We start from the raw sequence: 13,040 nt of genomic DNA on the forward strand, positions 1-13,040 counted from the left end.
CAGGGCAGATAGATGTGTCACCTCCCCAAGTCGCTCAGCCTTTTCCACCAGTAAAACTCTGTTGTACCATGTAAGAAGACAAGCTGCTAAGATGCCTAAGATACAGTTGCCCTCAGCTCCAATCTCCCAAGTACTTTGCATGTGGCCTCTCACCGTGAGCAAAGTACTGCTAATCAGATAAGAACTTCCTTATTTATCTGCAGTGTTAAGAATTAATCTCCAAAGAGACTACTATATTTAGCTAAGAATCTCTTAAGGGCTACTTGTTTTCTTACGCAGCTGAAAAAATGCCTGATCCAGCACAAACATATGAAGTTGCTTTCCATATGTATGAGCACACACTTGTCACCCACAGACAAGAACACACTGCTCCAGAGAAAACTAAAGATATTTGACAGCACGTGAAAAATCACTCCTTGCCTCCAGCTATTACTAGAGGAGCAAATACAAAATTCCTTCTCCCTGTTCCATACCAAATATTTTTTCCAGTGCTCCAATTCTTTCTATTCCCCCATACGAAGAAATGGGATGGTTGACTGGAAACCTACAGCGAGTCCTTCCAAAGTACCCACACTTCCTTTCAAGTCCCAGAGAACTGAGCTCATCACTGAACAACCTTCACAATCACTCCTGCCTACTCTGCAGCCAATCCAGGGCCTGACGGCTTCCAGCAGGGATCATCCTTTATTTCCATTCCCCATACATCGCTGAACACACTCACAACGCTTCAGGACATGAATACAAAGCCACCCCAAGATCCTGCTGAAAATCCAGGGATGTGTGAACATGCATGCATGTGTGTGTACCTTTGTATGCACTGGAATCGGAAAGGACTCCAACCCTGACTTAATACAAACCAGCCAAAAAAGAACCGTGAGCCAGAGGGAATGGAATTTTCGGTTGAAAAGAGTATAGATGAGCTCCTTTTCCTACAAAAGAAGCATGTCTAAGATGCATAAATAAATTTGTTTAATGTGCAATAGGCTACTCTACAGAATTGGCTTATGCAAGCTCTTCCCAAAATGATGGGAAACCTCTACTGTTACCATGTGAGGTTTTAACTCTGCTATAAAATCAACTTAAAAATATTTTTGTCGTAGGGAGGTATGAGCTTGCATTTGTACAATAGTGTGTTTGGCATCATTAATCCACAAAGATCCTTACAAAAGGGGAAGAGGCTGCTGAGTATCATTTCCTGCCCTGTGCTTTCTGAAAGCCAAGGTGTTGTTTACTATCTTTCACTGAAAATAAATAAATAAAGCTATGTGTAGGAAAAATAACTTGTGTTTAAACTGGCCAAGAACTTTTCAGTTAGATTTTGAATCGAGGTTGCAAAATAATGAAAGACAACATAGGTTAGGAGGAGCAGCAGTGCCCAAAGGAAGTCTGGTTTTGTAGATTCCAGCCTATGTAGCAAGAAAACTGGCTCTTGAGATCACAGGTAGGATTTGGAAAGGTTACATTTTCATTTCAGTCATTTAACAGTAAGGGACAAAGATCAATAGCAAAATCTTAATAATCTAAGGAAATAAAGACAGGCTCAAAAGTGAGATTTTATTCATATTTGTTACTTATTCACAACCCAAAGTATGATAAACTGATAAAAACAGCCTAGAATGTTAGTTCACATCACTAAATTCAATTCACATTTGTATTAATAAAATACTGAAAGGAAAATGACAACACAGCAGGTTCAGGAAAACAGGGTGGCTACTATGACTGGAAATCTACACCATCAACTGGTCACAAGTGATCACTTGTTTCACATTTATTATTTAAAAACAACACAAATTACAAAATTCCTGATACACCCAAGTCCTCTGTGCTCATAAAATATATCTTCTGTCTTATCAAATTTCAGTAGAATGGAAAGAAAGAACTGCTGACATATTTCATTCCAATATGCAGTACAAGAATACTGAGTACTCCCCCCAGCTGTACAGCAATGCAGCACTGCAGTCTGAGTCGCACTTCTGTCCAACTCACATGAAGAATCATTTGCAAGCTGCTCTGCAAGTGCATCACTGTGATCAGAACAAACCTCCACTCATGCATTAGTCAGTGCCATCATCAAGCTGTGGCCTAAATTCTGCCCAGTGCACACTGACCTCAGACTCCAGAGCACAAAATGAAGCAAAATCGAGCTCTGTATTTAAGGCAAAGACAATCAGATCCAACAAACTGAGATGAGTACCCTCAGCTGCCACCACGATATAGGAGCTGCTCACTGTTATGCAGAGATTGGTTATACATGGTATGATAAATCTTCAGTACCTTACAGAGGCAGCACATTGCCACCCTACCATAAAAACAACCATCCCAGATTGAAAAGTCATATGCAGGTTGAACAGCAGCGAAATAGCCAGTAGCTTGCATGCAAACATCATGTTAGACTGTTACATTCTTGAAAATACAACTGCTAATTGTGTAAACACAGGTGAGATATCTTTTATTTCTTTATTTTTTTCCATTTCACATACCTTTTCCCCCCCTCTTTGTTATTTCTGAGAACAGGTGGGGTCTCACAGAACAAAGGAGCTTTAACAAATGTTTAGACCTGGAATTACAGACTTCTGTTACAAAGATTAAAATTGTAATCTGTTAAAGAAAGAATTCCTCTTCCTCTTCCTAATATGCTTTTAAAAGCCTCACTGGGTGAAGCAGCAGCCCAACTCTCAGTCCAGAAGAAAAAGCCATTTTCATTCTGTACTGAAAAAAAAACCATGAATCATTTTAAGAGAGAACAGAAACAGCCAAAGCAGACTGTGTGTCAGCAGCTCTACCATGGGGAAGAGAAAACGAATGAATATAGATGCCATAGTACCTAAACAGCCATTGAAACTGCTTTAACTGCCAAACGTTACAGAATGCAGTGTACGAGGCAGGAAATACATTCAGAGTAATGGCAGCCTTGGGTAAGCAATCGCTGTGACTACACAGAGAAATCAACAAACAAAAAACTTATTTACAAGCATTTGTACCGACAGGCATAAGGACCAAGTTTAACACTTGTGAAATGCATCTGACTGCTAGACCTAGACTGACAAAGTTCCATTCTTTAGTCCTAATACAGTTGCTTTTTCTACACTGGAATAAACCTATTGTTTCGATCAGGTCTACCCTGAAGCTTTTGTGTCTAGTTGGCCCAGATCCTGGAAATGAAAAGCTGTACAGGTGTTTTAATTTTATTTTGTAACATGGGCACACATTCACTACCTACCTTTGACTTCCCAGCACCCTACCCAAAAAGCTGCCAGCATCCTACTGCTATCACTGTTACAAACTTATCTGGTCTGCTCACCAACATGTTAATTTTGGATCAAGAGGATTCATTCTTCAAAGTATGCATTTCATTATCTGCTACATTTTTAAGATTAAAAAAAAGAGGTTAGGTTGTATAAAATCAAGTCTGTATGCAAAAATCTAAGCCCAGTAGAGCTTAAAAATAGACTAAGTAGGTATTTAGTTACTGTCTACTGCATTTTAACATGGGCATAATTAGCATCTAATAAAAATCTAAAAGTTGTATATTTATGGAACGCTTCATCCAGTTATAGCAACCCCAAAGACTAACAAGCAGACCAACTCACAAGTACCTATGTTGTTTACATAATTAAAGGAATAAGATGCAAAGTCAAAAAAATATATTTTATCCTTCAAAAGATAAGGAAAGTAAAACAAAATGCTGGTTCTGTAACAGTGCAACAACTGCAGCATGTTTTGCACGCAGCACATGATTTGCTACATTTAGTGGCACTTAAGTATTATGCGGTAAATACTGAAAGTAAGACAAGTTTCTGATCTGCATAAGCATAATCACATTATTACCAGAGTTGCTAAGCTACAGCATTCTGAATAATATCAATTCAATTTTAGCATCTCAATCACTAGCTTTAATACACGTCAACATCCTGTTTTACATCTTGCTACCAAAGTGATCACAGAAGCCAAGTATTTTGTGAACTTGCCACTGTGCTCAGACCAGGTTCAATCTGACCAATCGTTCTCATCAAATTCTGAATCATCATCAGAATCACTGTACTCCACAGCAATGCGTCTTGAAAGGATGGTTGCCACATCATTCCCAACAGGTTCTCGCTTTGCTTCTTGCTCACGTTGCTCTTGCACCTTTTTCAGCTGTATTCCTGTAGAGATTAAGTTTTCCAGGTTAAGTTTGCAAATTTCTTTCATTTCTTACTTCTTACTCAAAAAAAAAATCAAAGAAACCGTTGAATTGGAGCACCTTCCTGAGCAAAGAAGAGACAAAGTCCAAATAAAATAGGCAGACTGGAATTCATTCTCAAGACTTGAGTTCTTCTAGACTTACCATAGAATGGCTTGGGTTGGAAGAGACCTTAAAGGTCATCTAATTCCAACCTCCCTGCCATGGACAGGGTTACCAACCACTAAATCAGGCTGCCCAGGGCCCCATCCAACCTGCCCCTGAACACCTGCAGGGATGGGACATCCACAGCTTCTTTGAGAGCTGTGCCAGTGCCTCACCATCCTCTGAGTAAAGAATTTCTTCCCAACATCTAACCTAAATCTCCCGTTTTCTAGTTCAAAACCATTCCCCCACCTCCTATCAGTATCTGCCCATACAAGAACCCTGTCTCCTCCATTTACAAGTTCCCTTCAAGTACTGGATTGAGGTCTCTTTGGAGCCTTCTTTTCTCCAGGCTGAAAAACATGGTGATAATATATTAAACTTAAATATTCAAGACTGTACACATCCTTTTGATATGGAAAGTGAAGTCTTCACAAGTGCATTTGGAAACAGCAGAACTACTCTACGGTGTAAACAAAGTCAGGAGTAGCTATTAGTCACCAGTTAAAAATCACTGGGCTGAAATTTGGTGTTAGATACCTCAGTTCTGATTAGAACCAAAAAATCAATGTACTTTTAATGGAACATTCTACATAATATACATAAATATAGTTTTCATTTTATTACGTACACACAAATGCTAGCATGCGTTTAGCAAAGCTTCAACATCTCAAATCTGTTTCTAAAAAGTAATGCTCCAAAGTCATGATGACTGAGGTTAGAGTATGCATCTGGTACCTGTGGTAAACCAATCTTCTCAAAGAAATTCTGCCTAGCGGGGAACAGAAGCCATGAACATGGATCGCTGGAAAATACAGTGCTTTCATTGAAGAAAAAAAAGAAAAAAAGGAATGGTTAAAATGGGAAAGTGCCCACTTACCCATCCGAATGGCAGCCAGGAGGTCACTTCGTGCATCACTTACTGGCGGCTGGGCAAGTTCGTGGCGCTTTGCCTCAGCAGCTGGAGGAGCATGCATGGGGGAGGAAGAGAGGGAGGAAGCTGCAGCAGGAGGGCCTGGCGGGGGCGGAGGGGGGCCAGGAGGAGGAGGAGCAGTGACAACAAGCCCGCTAGGAGGAGGAGGATGAGCGGATACGTATACGGAGCCCGTCACCAGTCCAGAATGGGAAGGTGGCCCAGGAAGCTGAAGGGGACTAACAAATGCTGTTTGTGCTGATGGAATCATAGGGGGAGGAGGAGGAGGGGGAGGGCCTGCAGGATTGTAATATTCCACCATCTGAGCTGGAAGCATCCTATATAAAACAAAATAAAAATATTAAATACATCAGAAGTTAGGACTTACAGAACAATCACCCCTCAAACTGTTCTCATCTAACCTCAGCTAAAACAAAAAATTGAAAGAAATTTAAAATTGTGAGTTAAATATGCAAACGATTATAAAACATGTGAATTGCCACATATTGATAATACTTTGTTAAAGCAGAAGGGCACCTCCTTTCAGAAGTCCACAAGAAAAAAAAAAAAGGGGGGAGTTCATATTACTACTCCTACCTAGTTAAGTATGCACCCACACGTGTTCCTAAACATCTGTGAGAACATTATGTACAGTACTGTTGCAAATCAGAATGGATCAAGAAAACTGCAGACTACTAATATCACTTCCACAGAAAGCAGCATTAGAACAAATACTAGGAGAAAAGAGAGAAGGCATGGAGGATAGTGGAAAGGAGGACTGGCAGCTTCACCCAATGGTTTATCACACATCTCATGTGCTTCTTTAGTCAAGTTTATCAACTTAAATATCATTCAATTAGATTGATACTTTGACGCAAACTTCAGAGAAGAACAGGGAAAAGCTACTTTGTTGAAACATAATTAATGGAAATGTTATAACAAAAAAAATGGGAAATTCATATATGTGTTATGGTAAAGATTTAGATACAGAAGACAGGAGTAAATGACATTCAGTCATACATGACAATGAATGACAATTCTAATACACTGCTAACAGTCATGTATCTGGGAACTAACCAAAGGTATTTCTGCCACGAACTGGAAACAACATAAGAAGAAGAAGGTTGGAGCAATCAATCAGAGCAAAAATGAATAATCTACAGCATGACAACACCATTAATTGGGCAAATGCTATCCCAGGATGCACCAACCAAAAATGAAAAAGCTTGGCTGGCTTAGTTTAAAATGACCCAGAGAAGAGCAAATGCAAATTAACTGAGGTTGTAATTGGAAGTTTTGGGCTACTAAAGCAAAAAAACATTGGCAAAAGAAAAAAACAGGTATGGACTCATTAGAAAGTAGATAATTTCTTTCTATCAGAGAGCCAATACATGAGAACAAACCTTTCTTCACACTGTGTTCAGATAAAATATTTACACAGGAATTTGATAAATTCATACACTGAATAATGGAGATGTTGGTGGTAACAGGGAACTTGATTTTGAGTCTGATGAGATCCCTTCTAGTTCAGCCACCAGTTCCTTTATAAATCATTTCAGTGATGCAATACAAAGACTCATGTATATCACATTCAGCAATACCTTTGCTGCACCTTTCCTGGAATTTAAAACAAATTATACAAATTTAATTTGTATAATTATGTTCTATCTGCCCTAAGTATCTTCTGCTATAAAGGAAACTGTCCCCTTCTTAATATTATATTAGGGACCTTTGTATTACGAACATATTGATTTCATCACATTCTATACAGAATTCATTATTTCTGCTTTTATTATTTATTTCCTCGCTCAAATTCAGCTCGTATGTAAGAATAACATCAAACTTGTTCTGCTCTCTGCAGTGAGATAACTGAGGTACTTGGGACTCTTTGTACCCGCATTATGCTGACGGTTATGACAAACATGTGACCCTCTATCTTTGTCAAGAATTCGCTGGAGTAAGTCAGGAGTTTTACCCATATTCTGCTGGTACCACAGGTACTGAGCTATGCTGGCCATCTGCAGGCTGGGGAGGAGGTGGAGGTGGCTGCTGAGGTCTGTTTAAAGTAGCATGTCGTGCTGTAGTAGAAGGTGGTCTGTATTCGTGTTCATGGCTTTGGGATACACCAAAGGACTGTGAACCATCTCCTGTTCCATAGGAAGGCATTGCTATCTGCTGATGGAGGGAATGATTCGGAGTGGCAGGATAAGAATAATCTGTAACGTCAGATGCATGGGACCTAGAATTAAAGTAAATGGATGCAGAAGAACAGATGATGCACGTTCAACAGTATTATCTAAACAGTTCACAAGAAAACCTAAAAAGAATGCAATCGGGATTACTTTTTCTGCAGTGGGACTCCTTAACTATCAAGCACCATTCTCATCTAAGATCATTAAGTAACAGAGTCTTCAAAAAAGAAAGGAATTTTATCCAGGTTTTACTATTCTTTAATAGCAGCAAGGAAGCATGCTGTTTATGTCAATGATTTTGACAGTCCACTGTTTGAAGTAATATTATTTATCAGTTTGGCCTTATGTTAACAACAGCAGCAGAAAAATGAAAGCAATATTGCAAGCACTCAAATACACAGAAGATTATGCTTTACCAAAGCAGAGAAAACAAATTTCAAAAGTTAGGAAATGCTTTGTGTTTGCACAAATTATTTTGTTGCAAAGACTTAGAGAAGCTGGGAAATATAAATATTAGTTGAGCAGAGAGTTCATAAAGATACAAAGTCCAGGGTGCTCTCTCAAACAAGCCCAAGAGAGGGAGCAAAAGAATCCCTTCATCCCATTACTGCACAGAGCTGTATCGTATTAGTAATGAACAATGATGCAGCCTGGCTTTTAGTAAACGCAGTAAACTGATGCACTTATCCGTAAGACTGGAAGCAAGGTAAGCAACAAAAAGCCAGGGCTTTGAGTAAAGCAAAATGACAAACCCTTTGGGCATTTTGTCCTCTTTCATGCTTCCTGCCTGCTCCATTTTCTTTGCGTCACTCATGAACTCAATGCCCATTTTCCTTCTCTCCCACTCTTCTTTTCTTGTTCTTACTTTTCTCACATTAACTTGCTGGTTTCTGTTTGGATTCAGCTTGTGTTTCTCTCTCTGAAGTATAATAAGTATAACAAATTAATTGTAAATTGCCACAGTTTGGACACTTGGATGTCAACCTTTAATGTGCAAGTTTTACAATTAGCAAGCTAAGTCAAATAAGAACTTTTTCTTTTAATCTCAGAATTAAAAAAAAAATTACAGAGATGAATACAAATAAGGTCCTAAAGAAGTGAAACACACCACTCACGCAGTAGCTGTCAGCATAACAACCTCTCTGAAGCCAGCACCTCTCTCTGAATGCATCATGCCCTTATAATTCAGTTCCCACAAGTGAGACTACCCCCAGGAGAAAGTGATCTTCACTCCACCTCACTACTGGTCACAAAATTAATTTTTCATAAAATAGATTTCAGGATTTAATCGCTAATATTTGCTTCACTGAAATTGCAAGTTCTTCACTTCATAAGTCCTTGAAGTTTTATAATAAGCACAAGATAAGTTGTCCCAAAAAATCTATACCCAACATAATGATGCTTCTTTACAATTTCTGCTTACAGCGTCTTGCAGATTGCGACCATTAGTGATATCTGCAAATAGCTGAAAACATTTCAACACTGCTGGGAGATTACAGACAATGTCTAGACCAGTAATTAAATCTGAGAAACCTGGAAGCAAGGTGTTAAGGCCAGAAAAAGGACTTGAAATGCGTGAAAGGCAGAGCTCAAAGACAATAAAAATCCACATCTTGCACTTGGCAGATAAAAATCACTGTCATCTTATCAGAGAATGGTCACTGTGACACATAGCAGACTGGGAACAAGGAGATAACATTTTGCAGTAGGAACCATAAAAAAACAACTGTGACTGAAAGATTCTAGAGAGCCTCTGAACATGCTACTGAAGTAGCAAGTGGCTACTATTGAAGTAGCAATTTTCTTTATGTCTTGTTATTTAATTTTATCATTTTTGTTATTATTTTGTTATTATTGATCCTCACTAAGGTTGAAACATGAGGTATACAAAGTTCTGAGCAGCTTGGATGTGTAACTGCTTATTTCAGTTGTACAGCAAACTGAAGGTATCAGTGCACACTTCTGCAGGATGGTTGTTTTCCCATCCTGGCCACAATGGAACAAATTAGTTCCATTCATTCCTAGCACTACAGCTACCAATGAACAGTGACAGAAACAAAATGGGAGAAAATCTTTTTGTGAAACCAGCTTAATGAACAAACTCAGACTTCTGTGCACAACAGGAGAAGGTTAACTCCCAATGAGCTCAAAGGGAATCTCACACAATGAAAATGAGCTCTGCTGTGTATCCTAAAGCAGAGATTTTTCTTCAAAGAGATCTATTTCAAGCAATAATGTTACATTTGGCATTGCAGCTTGTTTTATAGACAAACTAGACCTGAAGAAAGAAGATCTGCCATTACCTGGTAGAATGCAATTGAACTGCTTTTGCAACTACAACTACTTAAGATCGAACACAAAGCATAAAGCAAACTTATTTCATTCCAATGCACAGCAAATCATGATGACAAAATGACCATCTGACGCTAAGGAAAAAAAAATATCATTAATTACAGAACGTAGGTTGTTATCTGTAAGAAGAGCTTTAAAACACACACGATATGTCTTGTCTATTCTAACTACCCCCAGCCTGTACAAACATCTAATTCTACTCAGTGTTTGGGAACATACAACTATGGCATAAGAAACAGCTTGGTTGTAAACAGACCTAGTATCTGGGGACAGTGATCCCTCGGAAGATGCTCCATGGTACACACTCTGAGACAACCTGTTGTCAGGTCTAAGCTCTTTGTCATACGCCATCATATTCCACTCCTGGCGTCTGTTCCTGGCTTTTCTAACCTTTTTCACCTCACGGGTGGTGCCATCTATACGCTTTTGCTCCTGATGTTCAAACAAAAGAAATAAAGCACGCAAAGAGAGAAAAAAAGGGAAAGGAAAAAAGCAGGTTAAAATGCAGTTAGAGTGCATGAAATTAAGACCAGATTTACAGATGAAGCCAAGTCTTCATAAAATTTCTCTGCACTGAAAATGCCAAGAACTCCTTGAGCTCTGAACCCCATAAGCAGAAAAATGCCACTTTGCCCTTCTTCTGAAGGATGCACGTCCCAGTGTGATACAGACCTATTGTCTTTATTATTTAACATGCCCTCCCTTCATACATCTGGTAAGTTACCACATTCCTCCTAGCTGTGCTTCATCCTCGCTTCTGATTATTCTATATAAAAATGATTAGTGACACTAATTCTCTCTGCAATGTGTCAGTAATACTCAGGCCAGCAATATGTTACAGCTTGATAACTTCAGTTGGTTTGGCTTTTGAAATCTTTCAGTATCATTTCAGGCCCAGTCAACATCAGTGCTAGTTACCTATCAGATCTTCCAGCAGTGAGACTCCATGCTTTCCCAAATCTGGAACTTCTCCATCTGCCACTTTTGACTTCTCACCACGAATACAAAATCATATTGTATGCTTTGGTATGAAAAAAAGCAAGACTGAACAATCCAAACTGAAAGAGGTACATTTGTGCTACCCTTTTCCTCAGTATTTACAAGGGCACTGGATTAATATATGTTTTTTAATCATCTAAAGAATCCACATTTTACTCATAGATGGAACCTTTTTAACCTATTTATTTATAATTTGGTATTAATCTTTTGGCTGTTAGAAAAATTCTCACTAATGCAAGCATAATCAACAGTATTTAGATAGGAGCAAAGTAAAATGCTGATGGGCAAGCATTTTATTCTTGAGTCTCTACCTCCAAAGTACAGGGGATAGCTGGAAAGTCCCACCAAAAAGGAAAAGAAAAAGATGAACAGAAATTCCCAAAGCTGTCAAATAGCACCAATTAAATAATCCTGAAACAATTTATTTGGCATTATACAGCTAAAAAATTAACTATTATTGCCTTTTTTTTGGATCTCTGGCCTGCTCATGCATGTCTGTATCACAGACCTGCTGAGCTACATTTGCTAGCATTAACAACAACAGAAGAATCTTTATCAAATCTTCCTGACACCACTTGCTCATTCCTGGCCCCTGTAGTGAGGATCTTTTTTTAACTTTGCATAATGTTAAGTAAAGATTACCACTTTGGTTCCTTTTTTTTCCCTCTCAATTAATTTTTTTAATTTTTTTCCTCCCCAAACTTTTTAGCATCACTCTCTTATTTATCCAGGTTATGCAACACTTTACCTTCTCGTTTAATGCCACTTCTTTTACATCAACATTTTCTAATATGGGAATTGGAGCAGAAAGGAGGCAGGTTCAATCGTGCTTTATTTTACACATACAAAATTACATCTGTCTTTTTCATTTGATCACTGCAAAATTTGATTTCTATTAATTTTGATCTTTTATCCTGATTCATTTCCTTAACTTTTGTTACCAACTTATAATCTATTTAAGAAGCACAAGCAGGCCTCCAAGTTAACTAAAAACCTGCTTTCGTGTTTTCTCCTCACAGGAAAGTAATTCCATCCTCTGAGGGTCATTACTATCAATTTCATTTAAGTTTCTGAAGTAAATGTCAGCCTTCTGAACCACGTACAACACTCCTTGGAAGAGAATCACTTCAATACAGTTCCTGCACAAACAAGAGTGCTTATGTGACTGCTTACACATTCATCACCCATTTAATAGCTTTTTTTTTTTTTAATTCAAGAGATCACCACATTTTTATGAAAAAAAAGGAAACAGGTGTGTGTGTGTTAATAAGCACCAACAAACACCCAAGTCTTTGTTTGATTTTATTGGGTCAGACTTGGACAGGTTGTTCCAGACCACCATCTATAAGTACGCTGAAGCAATAAATATGCTGGAACCCCTTTTACTCAAGCTGTACTAAGCACTGCTTGTACTGATTTTTTATCACCTAAAGGCATCTCTAAAACATTTAATTTTTTCAATAACAGCAAGGCAGACAAATTGCAGCAGCAGACAAAACCATATATAACTTTGGTAGAGCAGCTTTATGCTGGTCCAGGCACAGAGGATGATCTTATTAGCTCCTACACACCATGGAAACACTTTCACGTCCTGAAAGATGAGCGACAGTTCTATGTTTAATGCATGAAACAGTTTTAGGGGAACTGAAGACTTCAAAAATAACTACTGTTAGGAACATTTTTTTAATGAAAATTAAGCATTATTAAGAAGAGTTGCTTCCTCTTAGTTAAGTGTAATAGAAGCCGTGGTAGGCAAAGAAATGCTGTAGGTTAAGCCAGCAAGCAGGTACATCATTCATCTGTTGGCAGGAAGTGATTTTAGCCATACAGCAAAGCGTATTACAGCCTTCAGAGTTAAGTTAAATTCAAGCTTGATATTTGCATTAAGAGTTAGCAAATGATATTTCAAGCATCTTTATAAGGAGTAACAGCCTGTAACTGAAAGTAGCATCAGCAAGTATTTTCAGTGCTTTCAAAGAAAAAAAAAAAAGATCAATGAGCCTAGCATATTTTCCTGACTTCACAAAATGTACAGGATCACATCCATCACAAGTCATTAATGATTTCTGAAATGCAAGCATACAAACCCCCCAAATTTAGAGTTTTCTAGTTATCAGGATAACTAATTATTCCTAATGAAAAATTGGGGAACAATAAAAAGCAAAGTAGAAAAACCTTCCTTTGGTGAACCAACTGGTCTACAGTCACACCATTCAGATTACTGCCATATGAAAGCCAAACTCGTTGTACTCCCATG

At 38.3% G+C, this 13,040-nt stretch overlaps 1 protein-coding gene across 7 annotated transcripts in view; it reads right to left on the minus strand.

Moving 5' to 3' along the window:
- Positions 1-1,540: 1,540 nt before the first annotated feature.
- The window catches only part of WASF3 (WASP family member 3), a 63,325-nt gene continuing 51,825 nt past the window's right edge, over positions 1,541-13,040 (minus strand). For 6 of the 7 annotated variants that reach the window (XM_031615602.2, XM_090133796.1, XM_090133795.1 and 3 more), the window contains 4 exons: positions 10,041-10,216; positions 7,216-7,479; positions 5,208-5,578; positions 1,541-4,145 (listed from right to left, as the gene is read on the minus strand). In XM_031615602.2, the coding sequence (XP_031471462.1) occupies positions 3,988-4,145; positions 5,208-5,578; positions 7,216-7,479; positions 10,041-10,216 (969 nt within the window). In that variant the 3' untranslated portion in view covers positions 1,541-3,987. Of the gene's footprint in view, positions 4,146-5,207; positions 5,579-7,215; positions 7,480-8,184; positions 8,352-10,040; positions 10,217-13,040 lie in introns of all 7 variants that reach the window. The other variant, XM_031615601.2, reaches the window with a different exon arrangement.

This window comes from Phasianus colchicus, chromosome 1 (genome assembly GCF_987193195.1).
Source record: "Phasianus colchicus chromosome 1, bPhaCol1.hap1.1, whole genome shotgun sequence".
Taxonomy (NCBI): domain Eukaryota; kingdom Metazoa; phylum Chordata; class Aves; order Galliformes; family Phasianidae; genus Phasianus; species Phasianus colchicus.